The sequence below is a fragment of the Mustela nivalis genome (assembly GCF_964662115.1).
Source record: "Mustela nivalis genome assembly, chromosome: 11".
NCBI lineage: Eukaryota > Metazoa > Chordata > Mammalia > Carnivora > Mustelidae > Mustela > Mustela nivalis.
The window spans coordinates 52,326,122-52,346,841 of record NC_139030.1 but is presented as its reverse complement, the minus strand read 5'-3'; the positions used below and the strand labels follow the sequence as shown (position 1 = coordinate 52,346,841).

The 20,720-nt window shown below is 37.2% G+C and overlaps 1 protein-coding gene and 1 long non-coding RNA gene across 8 annotated transcripts in view; one reads left to right on the top strand and one right to left on the bottom strand.

Annotated features, from left to right (window-relative positions):
• LOC309844068 overlaps positions 1-20,720 on the top strand; it is a 166,822-nt gene that overhangs the window by 40,148 nt on the left and 105,954 nt on the right. For 5 of the 7 annotated variants that reach the window (XR_014300477.1, XR_014300478.1, XR_014300479.1 and 2 more), the window contains exon 1: positions 13,375-13,462. The exons of 1 other annotated variant lie outside the window; for it this stretch is intronic. This is a non-coding gene — a long non-coding RNA (uncharacterized lncRNA). Of the gene's footprint in view, positions 1-13,372; positions 13,463-20,720 lie in introns of those variants that run through there. One more of the 7 variants, XR_014300476.1, reaches the window with a different exon arrangement.
• SCN9A (sodium voltage-gated channel alpha subunit 9) overlaps positions 9,017-20,720 on the bottom strand; it is a 170,579-nt gene continuing 158,875 nt past the window's right edge. Inside the window, exons 25-27 of the mRNA XM_082690248.1 lie at positions 19,222-19,326; positions 16,606-16,876; positions 9,017-13,508 (exon numbers count right to left, since the gene is read on the bottom strand). Of these exons, the coding sequence (XP_082546374.1) occupies positions 12,316-13,508; positions 16,606-16,876; positions 19,222-19,326 (1,569 nt within the window). The 3' untranslated portion in view covers positions 9,017-12,315. The remainder of the gene's footprint in view (positions 13,509-16,605; positions 16,877-19,221; positions 19,327-20,720) is intronic.

The window sequence follows — 20,720 nt, the reverse complement described above, 5'->3', positions numbered from 1 at the left end:
AGGCAGTGGAACTACAGCTTGTGAGTTTTACAAAAGGGTGTGTGATGTGGGGCAGTTAACAGGCCCCATCATTAAGGCCTCTTAGAGGGTGAAGAGGTCTGCCTCCCCGCTAAGGAATCATGAGAGAAATCCAGAAGCCAGAGAGAAGAGCTCGATGAGGATTCGAGTTTCAAAGGACCACTCTGCTCTGTGGAGGACAGACTGGAGGGAATCGGACGTGCCAGTTCAGGAGCTACTGCAAAGGGGTAGGCCAAAGGCAATAGCGATTAGGGTCAGGCTGAAGACGGTGGAGAGGAAGAGACACGGGCAGATGTGAGACACAGTGTACTGGGGAAGTCAAGAGTGCTTGCTGATGGATTGGACAACTTCTCGCCTGAGAACACTGTAAAGAGAAACGCCTTGTCCAGGACATGCAAACGGAAGAAAAACCTCCCGACTTGTTGGGGGGGGGGGGGGGGAGACCCGCCCATACCGCATTCCCGATTTCAAGCCATTCCTCCCAAGACAGATGATTCAGGCGGTCCCGTTACATCCAGGTACTCAGACAGCTTCGTGCCGTCCGCGACGTGCAGTTACAGGGTCGCAGGAAAGTGAGGCCGCAATTAGATCCCCAAATAATTACCCTCATAAAAGAATTAAAACATTATCTACCTTTACAAACTTAAGGGGCGCCTGGGTGGAGCGGTGGGTGAAGCCTCAGCTCTCCCTTTCAACTCAGGTCGTGACCTCGGGGTCCTGAGCTGGAGCCCCCACCTGGGGTCCCTGCTCTGTGCCCCTGCACCTGCTCAGCACTCAGTAGGGAGGCGGCTTGAGATTCTCTCTGCCTCTCCTGCTGCTCCTGTGCTCTCTTTCTCTCAAATAAATAAATGAATTAAAATGTCACATTTCAAACTCAATTCTCAGTCTGAATGAGTTTCCTTGAATAAATTATTACTTTTAAAATTTCCTTACCCCTTAGCTCCTTTTACAGCTATTTCAAGGTTTGCTCTGGGAGGCTTCAAAAGTGTGGGGGGGAAGTTATTTTGGAAACCCAAGTTTCCTTAGAATAACCTTAGGTTTTATACTTGTCAAAGTTCCAGGAGCTTCCTAGACCGGAAATCATTTTGCATCCATTTAGAGCTCAGCAATTAGATGATTACATATCCTGGAAGAAAATCCTGATATAAACTATCTGTTGGGTGGAAGTTCATAAATATCTTTTTGAATGCAAGGCAAAGCCTGCAAGAAATTAAAGGAAGCCCCCAAGGACCAAAAACAAAGAAACAGCAGGAAACAGAGCAGTAAGAATGCAACTGCATCCAAGCCACCTGGAGATAGTGGCCCATCTCAGTAAAGCTGTCTTGTTATTGCTTCTTAGGTTACTGAGGTATAATAAATATACATACAGTACAGTGAAAAAGTTATATGGATTGAATGTATATACTTGTCCTTCTATGTACACACCACCTAGGGCAAGACATGAAACATTGCTGGGACCCCAGAATTCTCCCTATGCCTCCCTCAGTCAATAATACCCCTGCCTCCCGCCACCGCTGAGTCTCTGCTCCTCAGACTTCTATTGTTGGAAATAGGATTTGCCTATGATTAAAATTCACAAATTAATTCATACAATATGTAATCTTCTTTAGTTGGTGAGATTTTCCATAACCTTGCACGCATCAGTAAGTCATCCTTTCTCTCTGTGCATAGCATTTTTATTGTATATCCACACCACAATATTTATCCTTTCTAATTTTGATGGATTTTTGCACTGCTTCCTGTTTGTTTCAGGCTATTATGAATATAGCCTCTCTGAACAATCATAAAAATGTCTTTGGGTGGTTATTAATGCTCATTTCTGTGTATATATATACCTAGTAAAAGATTTTTCATCATAGAATATGTTTAGCATTGATAGATACTGACAAGCATATTTTTAAAATAACTGTACGAATTTATGTTCTTGCTGGAAAGGTTTAAGAATTTCTTTTGCTCCATATATTTGACAATATCGCTATTGTCAGTCTTTTTAAAAATAGAGCCATTCTGTTGGTGGTTTAGTGATATTTCATTGCTGTTTTAATTTTGATGTCTCTAGTGAATAGCTTAAAAAAAGAGTAAGGCTGGTATTCCAGCATATTGATCAGGTAACATTTCTATTGCCACTTTGTTATTACCTGTATGCCATCGTTTTCTCTCTCTCTCTCTCTCTCTCTCCCTTACTGTTTTCTTTTGTGTTAAATACATTTTTCTAGTGTTCTATTTTAATTCTCTTGTCATTTCTTCTTTTCTATTTTTTTGTGGTTGCCCTGATGATTACAATTACTATCTTAACCTGTAACAATCTAGCTTGCGTTAATACCAGTGTAATTTCAATAGGATACAAAATAAAATTTGCTCCTAAATATCTCCTTTCCTTCCCCATTCTTTGTGCTGTTAAATTATACAAATCACATCCTGACAACTCCTAAGCCATCAACACAGACTTAAAATTATTGCTTTATGCAGTTATCATTTGCATCCTATAGGAGAAAAAGAGGGATTATAAGTAAAAAATACATTCATCCTGTCTTCTATACTTCATTATTTGGTGACAGTTCGTTGTGCTCTTTTTTCCAATAAATTTGAGTTACTGATCAGTAACTGTCATTTCAGCCTAAGCACTCACTCTTTTTAGTATTTCTTGACGTGCTCCCAACATATTCTTTCAGATTTTTTTCATCTGAGAATGTCTTAATCTCTCCACTTTTGAAGGTTAGTTTTTCCTGGTAAAGAATTCCTTGTTCAGTGTTTCTTTAAGAATCTTGAATATGTCATCTCCCTGCCTCTGCCCCCCATGGTTTCTAATGAGAGATCACCAGCTAATCTTAGGGTCAGATTCCCCTCTCCCCCTGAGTTTATCCTTGGTGGTGGCGGGCACTGCTGTTGCTTGTCTGCTGAGTGGCTGGACTGGGCTAAATCAGTAAAGTCTGTGCTCTTACGTGCGGACCCTGAAGTCTCTCCTCAATTAACTTGGTGATCAGCTAATGATTTCTTTAGATGCCTTATGACAGTACATCTCCCAGTCTTTGCCAAGGGCCTCAGTTTTCTTGTTGAGACATGCCTTTAAGACTCAAGCAGGCAGTTTACAACTCTACCTTAGCTGTCATTTCCTGCTTCTACAGAACATCAAGGTCAACCAGGGGTGAAAACTGGTCACAAGTGCTGGGCCCTGGCTTGTGCATGGCCCTCTGCAGCAGGGGGCTTTTATAATTCTACCAAAATCACTGTCCCCAACAATTGACATCTTTGGTGTTATGTGACAACTCAGAAGAAGTTTGTAATGCTGATCACTTTCTCTTTTTTCATATTCTGTCACTTTCCTTAAAACTCTGTTTCATGGGTGCCTGGGTGGCTCAGTCACTAAGCGGCTGCCTTCAGCTCAGGTCATGATCACAGGGTCCTGGGATCAAGCCCTGCCATGCACTCCCCGCTCAGCGGAAAGCCTGCTTCTCCCTCTCCCATCCCCCTGCTTGTGTTCCCTCTCTAGCTGTTTCCCTCTCCCTGTCAAATAAATACAATTTTAAAACAACAACAACAACAACTCTGTTTTGAGTTTCTACTTGGGTCTACTCTTCCTGGTTGGCTTGGCATGCCTTGGACTTGCCCACCCGTGGGAAGCAATGATTTCTGGATATGTGTCTCTCACCCTGGTTGACATTCATTTAACTTCATATTTTTATGTTCTTCATTATTCAGAGCTTGTATTCAGTTGCCTTCAGGACTCTTACTCTGATTCATCGTACCTCAAACTCCAACACATTCAAAACTGTTGTTCTGATTTTAATACTCAGCTCCAGGCTGCCCTGACAAGATGAGGCTCATCATTAGCATGGACACATGCTGCCACATGGAAAAATAGTGTAGTGCTATGATCAAGAATCATTGATTCTTCCATGACGCAGTAGATGCCCAATATCATTTTATTGAATTTATGACTGAATCCTAGATGGAGAGGTATTTCAGAAAATGCATAATAAATTGCTGCCTTTTAAAGTTCCTACCACGTACTTATGTACTTTAGGATGACTGAGTGCCAGTCTCTTGTAGATGAACCTGAGGCTCAGAAAATACAGCACATTGTTCAAGTTCACAGCCCCACTGTTAGTAAGTGACAAATTTAAACTCATGATCTGACTGCCGCTGTGTATATATTTGTATATTCGCTTTTTTTTTTTAAAGATTTTATTTATTTGACAGGCAGAGATCACAATTAGGCAGAGAGGCAGACAGAGAGAGAAGAGGAAGCAGGCTCCCCGCAGAGCAGAGAGCCCGATGCGGGGCTCGATCCCAGGACGCTGGGATCATGACCTGAGCCGAAGGCAGAGGCTTTAACCCACTGAGCCAACCAGGCGCCCCCAATATATTTGCTTTTTTTTTTTTTTTTTTTAAATAATTCTTAAAGGCATAAGATGGTATTACACTGGGAATAACAGAGGTTAGATATCTTTGAGTGATGTCAATGCCATGCCATGTCCTACTTGCTTTATTGATCTTTCAAAGAGGAAGAGATTAGCTCCCAAGCTGACAGAGGAAGGGGAGAAAACAAGAGTTCTCTTAATCTGGGAAGAAATAACTGGGCAGGAAGAAATGACAAGATGGAAAAAATGCCAAAGGCTGCCATTTTAAGTTGACAGAATGTCTCCTCAGCTTTGGGCCATTCCAAGGGCTTTGTTTTTTCTGTAACAGCACCAGCTTCTTGAGAGCAAGTTATCCATGCCCCTTCTAGCTCTAGGCGTAAGAGTTCAGTGACGTTTTAACTTCATTTCAAAGAAAAAATTTAAAATACACTTGTGTAAAGCCATTCACTTCTTGACTGCAGTCATTCTTCAGACTTCTGGTCTAGGCTGTGGCCTGTGCCACAAAGCTAAAGGAGATTGCATCTCTTGTTCTCCCTGGCTCCCTCCCAGATCCCTTCCTGCCCATAACTTGGCCCTAAGTGGTATTCTGGCTGAGGTTCGTAGGAGGCAGACCCATTTGTCTCTAAAATAAATGGACAATATGTGACTCTTTAGAGATAAACATAACTTCTTTTAGTTGCAAGTGCCAGAGCCAAATTAGGTGACTAAACCAGTCATCAATCTTTGCTCTGAATTTAGGGTCTAAATGAGATGATTAGGGTAAGATGGGTATATAAAAGGAGATAAATAAGGCAGGAAAATGAAGCATGAATGAATGCTTTTCCCACTTCTATGTCTTCTTAATCTTTTCTTATTAGAGCTGATTCAATTGAGGGCATCAACTAAAACCAATATATCAAAATGCACTGAGTTTTTCAGGGAGATTACAACAGATTTCTGTCTTTACTATTTAAAGGGAGTTGAAATGAGAGTTTGATATTTAGAAGTTTGGTAATTGTGAACTTCGCTGATATTTTTTTTTTAAGATTTTATTTACTTATTTGACACAGAGAGAGAGCCTAACACAAGCAGGGGGAGGGGCAGGCAGAGGGAGAAGCAGGCTCCACTCTGAGCAAGGATCTCATCAAGATGTGGTTCTTGATCCCAGGACCCTGGGATTCTGAGCTGAGCCAAAGGCAGACGTTAACTGACTGAGCCACCCAGGTGCCCCTTCACTGATTTTTTTTTTTTTTTAAAGAAAAAATATTTTCATGTCTATATATTCTCTGTTACTCTTCCCTTTGAGAAGTGGTTTCATGCCCTTTCTTTGAGCATGTGCTTGACTTTTATCTCATGAATAGAATGTGGTGAAAATGATGGATTCTGACTTCTGAGGGTAGGTCATGAAAAGCAGTGAAGTTTCTTCCTCGCTCTCTGGGGGAAGCCAGACACTCAAGCAACCCTATGGAAAGATCCAGATGGAGGATCTTAAACAGCTAGTGAGGATGTGAAGCCTGCGAATGGCCAAGTGAGTGAGACATCTTGGAAACAGATCTTTCAGCTTTCCCCAAGCCTCGAGATGAGTGTGGGCCCAGGTGACAACCTCACTCTCTAGCCAAACTACTCCCAAAGTCCTGGACCACAGAAGCCATGCGATAATAGATACTTGTTGTTTTAAGTTGCTAAAAATATATATCTTTTTCCTATGGAGCTCTGATACCAATTTTTCATCTGTAACACTTTATTAAAAAATTAGTTCTTAATTTTCAATGTTTAGAAGAACACAAAGGACAATGATAATATCTTAGCTTCAAACAGAAGAGCACATTTTTACTTCAACTATAAATTGTAGTCTTTGTCCCATTAAATCTTTAGCATGAATGCCTAAGTAAAATGACTACCTTGAATATTTTAAAAATAATCACTCATTTTGGGGAGTGAGAAAGGAAATAGCTATTAGGAATCAAAAGCTAGCTCCTGAGTGATTTTCTCTGATAAAACAGCTTGTAAATCTTTGGAATGAATGACCAAATTTACAAAATTTTACAGTAAAAGAAAATACGTAACTTCAAGTCACTATTTTTAACTTTTGACCAAAAATTATGAAACTTTGAGAGTGAAGTATCCTGATATTAAGTATCATAAAATAAAATAGTCTATAACATAGATTATAGAACATATAATAAACATAATCAAATACATGTAACATTCATGATGAGTAATGCATGATAAAGTCAATCTAATATTACTTTCTGATATTTTTAGTCATGTAGGGCACATCATTTTTGTCTCCTCCCCAAATAAAAGCTTCATGAGGAAAGGGATTTGTCTGTCTGCAGATTGAAGGGGGGATAACAGATCAAGGGTGTTCAGTAAATATTAAATAATGAATAACATACTCCTATATGATGTTTTCTTCTCTTTGAACACTAAACTTTGCTATGTTTGACTTTCTAGAGTTTAACTAAGAATCAGAAAAGTTTTGAATTCATGGTTTTATTGCCTTAGGCTGAGAAGGAAGTGAAGGGGTCACAGCTCTAAAACTCTGCAGAAAGACCCAAAGTAGATCTGTGAGACTTGTTGGGAAGGTTGGAAAACTCTGCTTACCCATACTCTCAATTTATCAGTGGTCTTTCTCAGACCTTGTCTTTGAACTGCTTATTTTCCCCACCTCAATACATTAAAAAAAAAAAAAATGTTTTCTTTGGTAGAGCTCATTTCAACTTTGCTAGGGGTCTAATGTCATTAAAATCAACTCTATTTAAAATTCCCAGTGATTATGAAATCTCAGTGTGTTCTGACTGCATTGAAATATTCCCACGGGAGCCACCTGCTTGTTCATATAGTACATAGCCTCTTCGGATTCACTTCTTTCACTCAGTAATATGACTGGTCTTTGCTTTCATTATTCTGACTAGCTCGTAAAGACATTCCAAGCTGTTGCTAGTAGAAGTTAACTAAATGGAGGATGCTTTGTCCTTTATGAAATAAGACCCAAAATAGAACATAACAGCAAATATCACATCTGGAATGAGAATAATTTTTGCTCAGTTCAGCTAGGTTTTAAAATTGTTCCCAAGACCTAAATCTTTCCTATATCCCTCTCTCCATTGTTTTATCTACTCCTTTGTTGCATTTCAGTTGTTTTTGAAAAATATTTTAAGTGAGATTCAAGCTAAAAACACATGATTAAACATTAAACATCCCTTCCTGAATCTCTTAAAATTGGCTTTTTTCTTAGATCAATCGTTAATGTACCTATCTAATTACACTACTCGGAATAATAGGGAGTAGAGAGTAGCATGTTTGCTCTCCTGCTTGTTTAGAGTTATCAATTATTCATGTTTCTCTTCCTGTGTCCATCAGATACTGTTGCAGCAAAGGTCTGGCCACTATGCAATCCTCCCCTCCCTGGAGAGTGATTACCATGTACCCTGCAGCCCATTTTGCTTGGGTTATGACATAGTCTTATCTACGGCAAGGAAGAAGTTCCTTCTTTTGTTGTAGGGACTTCATGTGATTGCCAATCAGTTATGTTAAGATGAACGATGGTGTCGTGCAGGGACAATAATTTTATTTTGCAGTGATTATCACAACTGCAGGTACAGAGGTCCCTAGGAAGATTTTATATCTTTTTACATGCCATTATAATAGCACACAAGGTTGGAATAATGGCTGAGCACAGAAGCAATTATTCTTGGCATATCTTATTTAAAAATCAAAAGCAGGACTGGATGCTTACAGCTATGACAAAATAGAGGCTTAGATTTTTTTTTTCTTGCAATAAGCCAAACCTTTGCAAATGTGTATGTTTCCTCATTTTAGCACATTGTTTGAATGCACAGATCTCAAAAATAGCTCAATTTTGAAATATTTTTGGGTATATGTCACATCACTAAATATTTTTTATGCACCAGTAAGATGTGTAAGACTCTTTCAGGTACCATATTTACACAAAGTCATGAAAAATAGAGGAAATATTGTCATCATTTAATGTTTATGAAGAATGCATTGTGCTCCTATGAGCATCGGTGCAGCCTGGCCTCTTACATGTTTAGTGACAAAATGGTTGCCACACTAACCACTATTACTAATGTAAACTATTAATTTTGTATTGGTCAGACATTGCTCTGATTGCGTCATGTGGATTTTCTCATTCTATTCTAGGACTATAAATAGTGAAGTAGTACAGTTACCCTCATTTTATAGATGCAAACGCTGAGTCACACATGGGTTAAATAATATATTCAGGAAACTCAGAGAGTCATAGCTTAACTGGGATCCAAACACAGTTCTGGGTCTGGAACCCAAACCCTTGGCCATGATGTGTGTTAAACCCTCTCTCAATGACACAATATGCTATTGTATGAAAAAGATACATACTGTCACTGTGTGGCTAAATGTTTTCCTATCTTCACTTCTTGTCTCAATTTTTGCCTTCTGCACAAACTCTGTTGTGGATGTCAGTGAATTGTATTAGAACTCCATAGTCTTTGTCCCCATATTTCTTATCCTGGAAGACTTCCTATGGAGGACATTGAAACTGTCTTTCCATTTAAAGAAAAAAAGCTACTAGTAGCTTCAACTTATTTAGGTCTGTACTGAACTTACTTCCTTAAAGGCTATTCACACAGAAACAAAATACATGCAAACATGACTTCATTTTGTTAATGATTTTTATTTTTACATTCTATTACAATGTGTACATCTCCAGTATAACTACAATATAATTTATGACAAATTCAAACATTCTGAGCATTCACAGATGTAAGAAAATTGTACAGAGTTCTATGTAAACAGCATTACTATATGCATGGCTATTCATTTATTTTTATAAAGCAGTTCTTGATTCTTTTCTTCAAGAATATTACATCATAACCACAGATACATAAAAAAATGTGTAGTCTCTATACATAGGTCCTAAACCCAGGCCGATAACTTGACCATTCTAATTTAGCTGGCCTTCCTTTCATTACTTCCGGTAACATTTCTCCAAAATTGCTATTTAAAACTGCTTTATTTACATGTGCATTTTATCTTAAATCTTTTTAATAAAGCTATCAAAAATCTATAAAATCATGCTGAACATTTTGGGTTGAGGTTTTCAACAATCAGCATTTAGAAACAGCCCACAAGCCACTTAATGTCTTTTGCAAACTATGTAACAGTTAAAAAAGCAAAATGAGATTCTCCCACTTTTCTCCAAATTACATGTATGCATTTATGTGTGTCCAGATCTTTGCTTCCATTTGTGTTTGCTTCCATTTTATTCTAACTTAAAATTTACACTGTAACTGCCATTCTAGATCATTAGGTGAAATGAATCCAAGGATTATATAACTTAAATATTAGCATGACAGTGCCTTCTGGAGGCATCTCATTATCTGTACCAAACAGTGACCTACATGAAAAGCAAAGTCTAATTTTACTTCAAGCTTACACAGTACTAAATAAGCTCTCAATTCCATATATTGTTTTTAATTGATAAAAAGTCACAACTAGACCTTCCTGGGAAAACCTAACTATGTTATATTAAAAAAAAGTATTGTTCAGCATGAAACTGGTTCGGCATGAAATAGGAGAAGAGAGCAAATTTGTAAAATTTTTTTTTTTTAAATGGTAAGAAGAAACTGTTGAGGAACCAGTTGCCAGTATTTTTTATTTTACATAAAAAGGAGGTAATGTAAAAATGTTACTAGTAAATCACACATAAACCTGTCCATCATACATCTTTTCATAATATATAAATATGCAAAATGCAGTTATATTTATATGGGTTTAAAATAATGAGGATAGACTGAATTTAAATCTAAGGTGATATTAATTTCTTAATTTAATGTATTAAAAATATTACAAAAGTAATATATTTTGAATGGTTCCCTAATTGTCAAAACCTATTTTCAACAGGCTTAGCAGGTATGCAATGCAATGCTCTACATAGCCTAGGAAAACACTGCATGGTATCTTTTTTATTAAATAAAAAAAGAGGCTCAAATAACCTAAGGTGAATAATTGAGTGTAGGTGCAAAGAATCTTTGGCCCTAGATTTAATTTCATATGTATCTTAAGACAAATGTCTAGAAGTGACCATCTCCCTCACAGATGTTGTAAAATATGTCACAATTTAAAAACTTTGCAGATACAAAGTTCCATGGATATGTCTCTGTTTTTGTCTGTTGATCTCATATCTGTGTTTCTTAGTCCATCCCTCTTTCTGCCTGTCATTCTCTACCCATACTCTTCATTTCTGTAGGTATTTTTAAATCTCCTTTATTTTTAACTGGCCAGAATAACAAAAACTATGTATTTATTATAGAAATATAATTTATGTTCTTTTTTAATTTAGAAAAGCAAATGAATAATATATATACTTTCTTTGAAAACTCCTACAAAATCTTCTAAATAAAATTACTCTCTACTTATGTAACTCAATTTTTGCCTATGCATAAGTAACTTGATAGAAGATAGAGCTCATATTCCTGAAATAAACTCATGAAAAAATGCGTCATGGCCATTTCTTATCAAGCCATCATCAACGAGGACTTTTTAAAACTAGATTTATAATCCTTGGTAGGTGGACAGCCCCTAAAAGAAAATGAGTGTGTGCTTGGTAAACTATCAGCTCAGGGTACCTTATTGATTGATATCAACTATGCCTCAGAGTTTTAGAAATTTAAGAAGAAAGTGACATTGTCTTTATTTTTATAGACGAAAGAGAAAGGTCCAAAAGGACTAATAGCACAATTAGGATAGTACATTAGAGGCAAGAAAGCAGGGTGGCAAGAATCCCGGTTGGATGACCTTTCACTCATACTAAACATGGGTCTCTGCTGAAAGGCTGACATGTATCTCAACTTGAGAGTTTACCGCACACATCAAGGGTGGCAAGCAGGCGAGGCAGTCCAGGCTTTGCTTAAGCCATTAGCTGCTCAAACATGAACCACAGTATCAAACAGATAGCTGCACGTCAGGAAGCACTTCACTGAAGGAAAATATTAACTTCGCTTTGTGCTAAAGAATGATTAGACAATACTGCCCGAGAAAGCAGAAATTTGTGACCAAACAGATGAAGAGTTGGGTCATTACTGGTGTTTAAGGTGCAGCAGTGTAACGTGTTAGACTGTATAAATAAAAGTGAATAAAGCTTTCTTCCATTCCTTCTTTTCTTAAGCAACTTCAGTTTTTTTTCTTCTTTTGAGGAATGTGATATGTACTTAAAATAATTGTATGGTTATCGTATGAACTAAGAAATATATTTTAAAAGGCAGGCTATGAAGCACAATACTCTAAAAGGTAAGCTTATCCTGGCTGGTCTATGAGTCAAGATGAATGAAAAATAATTTGTCGAAATGAAGAGCCTACATGTTTTTAATCCCATGGCATTGTATAGGCACATAAAAATTGGTTCTGATGCAGTACGGAATAAATGTAAGCACCTCAAAAACAGACAATGACCTCTGTACAAGGAAAAGAGTCTTGCTCCCTAATAACAGATGTGTTACTTGTTACTAATGGCCATTCCTTCTATTAGGACATTTGATTTGCAAAGCCAAGGTAAAACACTTTTACAGATATCCAAATGATAGATGTGTGTGTGTTTGCATTTGCATGGGAAACAGGAGGGTTTACAATCCTGTGAAGAGATGACAAGGCAGAGGTGAACATTTTCCACATGGTCTTCTGATTTATTAAAAGCAAATAAAATTAAACCAGCTTTGTTTGCTGTAATCGAGAATCCCCGCAGAGGACTCTCACAATTCTTACATAATCATTTACCAGTGCAAATGCAGCCATCTGCTAATCCTGTTCACCTATTTTAGGGAATCAGAGCTAGTCAACCGCACTGACTCTGAGAATATTTCAATAAAAAGTTTTGGCATAGACTTCCTTAAAAGAGTCTTATTAACACAAATATATCACCTCCAGAGGCTGTAAACAATATATCAAAAACAAAGCTCTACTTTTTGCTTTCCTTGCCGTCTTTCCCTTTGTCTTCCTTTTCTGCTTTGTCCGTTTCATATTTCTCTTTTTCTGGCTTTGTTACACTGTCATATGAAGGTGGAGAGACAGTGGATGGGGTTGCATCTGTCTTTTCTGGACTTGAGTTCTCATTAGTGTTGTCAAACACCATATCTTCTTTACTGGGCAAACCATCATCTCGGTCTCCATCTTTTATGTATATACTTGATATATTTTTGACATTTTGCCGTAAGCGGTAACGTCTGTAAGCACGCTGAATGACAGTAGCAGACACATCCTCTTGTTTTCGTTTTAGTGTAGTTGTTATGGGTTCGTAGGACACTTTAGAAGGATTTGCTGACATGAATCTTTCCTCCATCTGTGAACGTAGAGAGTCCATCTCTCCGCTTTCACCCAAAACACGCTTTGTAAAGGCAAATAAAATGTCGAGGCAATGGATCCGGTCCCCACTGACCATGGGCAGGTCCATGGCGATGAGCTGGACTTTGTTTGGTTTGGCTATGAGAAGAGGAGGATCCAGGGCAGCTGCAAAATCGGAGAGCTTGCTATACTCTATAAACTGGGTGGCATCGGGATCAAACTTCTCCCAAACCTCATAGAACATCTCGAAGTCATCCTCACTCAGTGGTTCAGTACTTTCCTCAGTAGCAACACTGAAGTTCTCCAGGATGACCGCGATGTACATGTTCACCACAACCAGAAATGATATGATGATGTAACTTACAAAATAAAATATCCCAACAGATGGGTTCCCACAGTCTCCTTCAACTGAACTTCCAGGATGAACTTTCTTTGGATCACAGTCAGGGGGTGCACTGTTGAGAATAGGTGCCAGCAATCCGTCCCAGCCAGCAGAGGTGGTAATTTGGAACAGGCAGATCATGCTGTTGCCAAAGGTCTCAAAGTTGAACATGTCATTGATTCCAGCTTCCTTTTTAACATAGGCAAAGTTGGACATTCCAAAGATGGCGTAGATGAACATGACCAGGAAGAGCAGGAGGCCGATGTTAAACAAGGCAGGAAGGGACATCATCAGAGCAAAGAGCAACGTGCGGATCCCCTTGGCCCCTTTGATCAGACGCAAGATTCGACCAATCCTGGCGAGCCGGATCACTCGGAACAGGGTAGGGGACACAAAGTATTTTTCTATGAGCTCAGCCAGAAACATACCTGGTGAGGAGGGAGGGGATGGTACAGAAAAATCATGACTTTTAGGTAATGTTATCTGCCATCTTCTCTCTCACAGTTTCAGGACTATCATTTTATATTGAAAGCAGTTTCATAACAATCAAAGACTGAGCGATCCCAAAGGAAAATGATTGATATTATCACTGTGACATCTTCTCTCCCTTTACTAAGTTTGTGGACATTGTCCCCCCCACCCATAATAATTTTTGATTATATGGGTGATACCTACTCATGCAGAAAATTCAAGCAATACAGTAAAATGCTTAAAGGGAAATCTAAATCACCTGAAATACTATCAATTATAGTAACTACCTTTTTATAGTTACTACTTTGTTATCACTTTAGACACTTTTCTGTGCAAGCCCAGGCACACATTGCCCCATGAATGTAATTATGTTACCTGGGCATTTTTTATGATCTATTTGAGTCACTTCATCATGTCATGGAAACATTTCCAGTCAAATGGTAACAAAGTAATTATAGTTTCATAATGTTCTGTCCAAATAACCGCATACTGAAGATTTTATGTTGTTTTCAATTTTTTTTGGCTGAGAAAAGTATTCAGGTAGGTATATTTTTTTCTAGTTACCTAAGCATCATTTGATAATATATTAATAAAAGATCAGTGTATTCAAAGTTTTCTTATATCTCACCAAACCTGTCTCGAGAAATTCTGTGCAGTTCTTCATAGAGACGTATGAAAATGCTCACATGGTTCCACATACTCATCCAGTATTGTGGTTCTTTATAATTTTTACCAGAAAATGTTTATGATGTTTCAAAACATCTTTTTATAAATTTTTTTGTTGGAAAAAAATCCACAATTTTTCTTGCTAGTTGGACACTTTGTGTGTTTGTTGGCTATTTTCAACTTTCTCTTTTCGGCCATGTCAAGTCCTTTGCCCATTTTTCTATTGAGAGATTTACTGTTTTCTTACTGATTTCGGAGGACTATTTCTCCACTGAAAGTGCTTATCCTTTGCTGGTCTTACATGTTACATACAACTTTTCCCTTTGTTTTGTCTTTCTATCTTTTTGCTTGGGGAGAGGTTGTAGTGAGATTTTTCCATAGAATATTTGGATTTTTATATAATCTTGTTATTTCTTTTTTCATAGACTCAAATTTGTGTCATAAATAGGAAAGACTGTCCAGGTCCATTGTCCTAAATCTATTTCTTCTTGAATCCTTTTTTTTTACACTTTAATTTTTGATTCATGTGATCTTCCTACTGAGTAAATTAGTAATACCTATATAGTGAAGTTAAATTTTGAATTATCTATGTGAATCTACTGAGCTTTTTAAAACACTGTTTTACTTCATCAATGTTATAGTGGTCTAAGTATCTAGCAATATAAGTAACCCCTTATTACTTTTTCTTCCAGATACATTTTAGAATCATTCAGACTTACATTGCCAATATATTATTTCCACCAGTCAAAAAGACTTACTGATATTCTCACTGAGATAACACTGCATCTACAAATTAATTTATTTCAAAAAGGGTCATGATTATCATGATAGCCTTCTTAACCAAGTATAATAAAAGCCTTTCAATTATTTAAGGCTTATTTTATGCCTGTTAGCTTTCCTCAAAGAAGTCTTACGGATTTATTAAAGTTGTTGCTGGATATTTTACTTTATTTTTATTGTAAATGCAAGTGAAATTTTTCTTTAGGTATACTTTCTAAATTTTTTGTGCACATATAAACATTTATGAATATCAATACATGTGGTTTAAAGTTTGTACTTTCTGAATTCTAATTGAATCCATTTTTTTTTTTTTTGGTTGATTCTCTTTCATTTTTAAAGAACGCCATAATATGATCTGAAGATGAAGATCATTTGCTCCATGTACCCCTCTGTTTTCATATCTAATTGCATCAGCCAACACTATCAAAAATAGAGGTCATAGAGGAACACTCTTTTTTTCTTCCCAACTTGATGATTTCCAAATAGTTTCCACTATTTTGCTTATTACTCTGAGATTCCTACCTAAATTTTATTTATTTTTTAAAGATTTTATTTATTTATTTGACAGAGAGGCAGCAGTGAGAATAGGAACACAAGCAGGGGGACTGGGAAAGAGAGAAGCAGGCTTCCTGCCAAGCAGGGAGCCCAATGTGGGGTTCAGTCCCAGGACCCTGGGGTTGTGACCCGAGCCAAAGGCAGACGCTTAATGACTGAGTCACCCAGGTACCCTCCTACTTAAGTTTTAATTTGTTTTCTGATATCTTAATATTTTATTAATACTCTTTTTTCAAAAATTGATTTTGAATGTGTCTTTTAAGTGACATGGTACTCAATATTGAGATATTAGGTTATGTGACCTTTAACCTTTCTGGGTCTGCCTGTTCCATCATCTGTAAGCTGAATGTGTATTAAACACTCTCCACAATCTCTTTCTGTCTAAAATTTGCAACTCTAAAAATAAATGCAACCCTAAAATATTGGGCAAAGCATGTGCAGATATTGAGAAAACAAGAGGACAGAAAAACAGCTATGGTAATGAAAGGTGAAGAATTATAAGATCATGTACTGTGTTTCATGGCCATGACTGGGGTTGGTTGAGAAATTATTCTATTTTATAGACTTGTCAAGTAATGAGGCCATAAGAAATGAAAATGCCATTTCTTGAGATCTTACCTTCATTTTGAATTCAGAAAGAGTTTTCACAAAGAGAGATATTCTGGTTATTAGTGATCATTAATCAAGGGACAGTTCTCATGATGTGCTAAAACTTGAGGTGATTTCAGATTCTCCATTGGTCTTCCTACATACATATAGGTATTTCTACTACTTACCTATATAGACACAATTTGCTGTTTCTGTGAGGATAATCTTGGAAATAAACTATCAAGGAATATTACATGCTTCTAACAAACAGAAGAGTTTTGGCCTTGAGACCTGGAGTATGAACCCAGTAATCCTGACACAGAGGTCTTTGTTTTATTTAGTTTTGTCTTTTAAGGCTCCTTCATTCTTTCATTTTACGTATGTACTCAAAAGTAAATTTATATTCAAGAATTCAGAAGCTTCTCTGAGAAATGTGAAGTTTAGTTTAATTCAAAATCCTCTTACCTACAATGGAGAGAATCACAACCACAAAGTCAAAAATGTTCCATCCTATAGTGAAGTAGTAGTGTCTGAGGGAGATCAGTTTCAGCACACATTCTCCAGTGAAAAGGATAATAAAAACCACATTTATCCAATATAAAACATCAGTCATGTATTTACTTTGTCCCTCTTTTTCTACCATCATGGTCACCATGTTGAGGCAGATAAGAACCATGATGGTGATATCAAAAGCTTGGTTTGTTACTAGATCAAATATACATCCTTGGAATTTGTTCTGTAAAGAAACGAGAATAATATGTAATGTAGAGTAGGTCTTGCAATGATTATACATTAATCATTACATTAGTAAAAAGTATTTTAGAAAGGTATACCTTTAAAAGTTGCATAAATTATACTTGGTCATAGATTCTTGATTTTTAGAAGAAACATTATTAGTGAGTTAAATCTAACTCAAAGCACATGAAAACTTTTTGTTGTTGTTGTTGACTTCTGGTACATATCAGACCCGCCAGATTTCAGTTGGTCGTGTATGCTAGCATTTGCTTTTATTTTTATTATTATTTTTTTAATATTTTATTTATTTATCCGACAGACAGAGATCACAAGTAGGTAGAAAGGCAGGCAGAGAGAGAGAGGAGGAAGCAGGCTCCCTGCTGAGCAGAGAGCCCGATGCGGGGCTCCATCCCAGGACCCTGAGATCATGACCTGAGCCGAAGGCAGCAGCTTAACCCACTGAGCCACCCAGGCACCCCTAGCATTTGCTTTTAAATGCACCCACCCTAGTATATTATACATGAGTTGCCACGGTCACAGGTATTTTTTACTAAGAAAACCTCAACTCCTCCACCTGGAGTTTTCAATAAAATAACAGGTTTCTAAATTTCTACTTTGTCATATTATTTTAGCTAATGTGTTATATGATCTTGCACTATTATGACTGTCATGGTATGAGACTTATAATTTCCTATCTCTTTCATGTACAGAATGCATATTTCCACACATATCCATACTTATAGATCACTCTTCCATTTAATCTCATTGCTAGTAGTATGCTTTCCAGGAAACACAAGCTTTTTCAAAATCCTTTTAACAATTGCATAGGAAAGGTTTAAGATATTTTACCAAATTAAATACCAGGGCTTCAAATCCACAGATTATAATTCAGTAGATCTGGATGAGACCATTTAAAACATGCCAGGTGAGGGGTGCCTGGGTGGCTCAGTTGGTTCAGCAACTGCCTTTGGCTCGGGTCATGATCCTGGAGTCCCAGGATCAAGTCCTGCATCAGGCTCCCAGCTCTGTGGGGAGTCTGCTTCTCCCTCTGACCCTCTGACCTTCTCACCTCTCATGCTCTCTCTCACTGTCTCTCTCTCAAATAAATGAATAAAATCTTAAAAAAAAAAAAAAAAAAAGCCAGGTGATCCTCATGTAGCCAGCTGGGCATTAACTGGCTTAGTCTTCAGCCATGACTCTCTGGTAAGGTATGTCATGTCGAATATAAATTGAAATGCATATAATGTGTTTAAACATCCCCCTCGTGATGTTAGAGGAATACAAACTATCATTTTACTGCCAAGACTCAATATTTCCATCTGAGCCTGTTCTGGTCTTGAACCACACAGTAGGAAAAATGTTTAGATTTATGATCAGTCCGACTGCTTCTCTTGCTGTTTGTCACAATAAAAAATCTGCACGTTAGTTTACCCTACTGCTAGGTAGCAATCATTACATCATAAAATCCTCAGTTTTTAAAAATTTTTAAAAAGATTTTATTTATTTATTTTACAGAGAGAGAGAGAGAGAGATCACAAGTAGGCAGAGAGGCAGGCAGAGAGAGAGGGGAAGCAGGCTTCCCGCCAAGCAGAGAGCCCAATGCGGGGCTTGATCCCAGGACCCTGAGAACATGACCCAAGCTGAGGGCAGAGGCTTAACCCAGTGAGCTACCCAGGTGCTCCCAAATCATCATTTAGATAAATACATTTCAATCAAAAGTAAATTTTATTTGTATCTTCTACAGGCCATTGTACTCATAGTAAGCTGTGTAGCTAATAGAGAAGTAAAACCATATGTAATTACTTTTCATTTTCACAGAAAAATTAAAAATAAGAATAAGATCTATGGTAATGTTCAAGATACATATATTTAGTTTTATAAGGACTTTTGTTCAAATATTCACATTCATGTTTAAGAACAAATTATATATTAAAGATGAATTAAAATAACTTGAAAATTTATATGCCAAAGATATACATGTATACATATACAGTTGATCCTTGAACAACACAGGTTTGAACTGCATGGATCCACTAAAACATGAATTTTTTTTAGATAAATACAGCATAGTACTAGAAATCTATTTCCTCTTCTTTATGATTCTCTTAACATTTTCTTTTCTCTAGCTTACCTTATGTAAGAATGTATGTATGTACATACATATGTATATAATATATAAACTATGTGTTCATCAACTGTTCAGTTTATCAGTAAGATTTCTGGTCAACAGTAGGCTATTTTTGGGGAAATCAAGAGTTAAGACACAGATTTTCAACTGAGTAGAGGGTTGCTGTCCCTACCCCCTGTGTTATTTAAGGACAACTCGTTTTGTTTTGTTTTGCTTACCCCTGGCCGAGGTATTGGCTTTTGTGGCTTCTTAGAGCCCAGCTTTTTCATTGCATTATAATATTTCTTCTGTTCTTCTGTCATAAAGATGTCTTGACCTCCAAGGTAAAGAAATAAAAAATAAACCTAGTTAAAACCATAATCATTATCTAGGTCCTTTCTCAGATCATTAAGATAGGTTAAAAATATGTAGATAGAGGGGCGCCTGGGTGGCTCAGTGGGTTAAAGCCTCTGCCTTTGGCTCAGGTCATGATCCCAGGGTCCTGGGATCGAGCCCCACATCGGGCTCTCTGCTCAGCAGAGAGCCTGCTTCCTCCACTCTCTCTGTGCCTGCCTCTCAGCCTACTTGTGATCTCTGTCTGCCAAATAAATAAACAAAATCTTAAAAAAAATGTGGATGCACATTAACAAATTATTTTTAAAAAATGTAGATAGAAATAAAATGCATTTTATTACATGCCACATAGCTATAAATATGTCTTAAATAATTATTTATATATAGGCCTGTGACTCTCCATAAATAATGTAATGTGCATATGTAAGATACATATATTGCCCTATAATAATTATTGCCTCAATTTTCTTTTGGTGAGGTAATCTGAATTATTTTAAACTATATGCTGATATTTCATTTTATCTGTTAATAGTCTCATCAGGCATTTTATTGCTAGATAACCAATATATTAGGAAGGGTTATATGAAATAAGAATACTGAATACCTTTTTGGATGATTTGGCTAACATTTGGGACTCTAATGAATATTAGGGGCCAAAACAATAGCAAAAGTTGTTTTATATTTATTTGTATTCATTTACAAATGCCATATTCCTTTAGCACAGAAAAAAAAAAAATAAAGAGTAGTAACTTCTTATCCATGGTATCCCTTCCCATGGTTTCTGTTAGCCACAGTCAACTGTGGTCTGGAAGCAGGTGACCCTCCTTCCTGCATACCGTCAGAAGGTCAATAGTAGTCCAAGCTACATCACAAGGCTGATGTTATTCACCTCATGTCATCTCACCAGGGAGGCATTTTATCATCTCACATCATCACAGGAAGGGTAGGTACAGCACAATAAGATATTTTGAGGGAGGCCATTTTCACATAACTTGTATTATAGTAAATGTACTATTTTTTTTATTAGTTATTTTTGTTAATTTTGACTGTGCCTAATTTATCTATTTATTTTTAAAAAGATTTTATTTATTTATTTGACAGACAGAGATCTCAAATAGGCAGAGAGGCAGGTAGAGAGAGGGGGAAGCAGGCTCGCCCGCTGAGCAGAGAGCCCAATGCGGGGCTCGATCCGATCCCAGGACCCTGGGATCAAGACCCGAGCCGAAGGCAGAGGCTTTAACCCACTGATCCACCCAGGCGCCCCTGACTGTGCCTAATTTATAAATTAAACTTTACCACAGGTATGTAGGTAGGAGCAGAAACAAGTTTGCTTGTTTGTTTGTTTAAGGTTTGGTACTATCTGTGGTTTCAGGCATCCACTGTA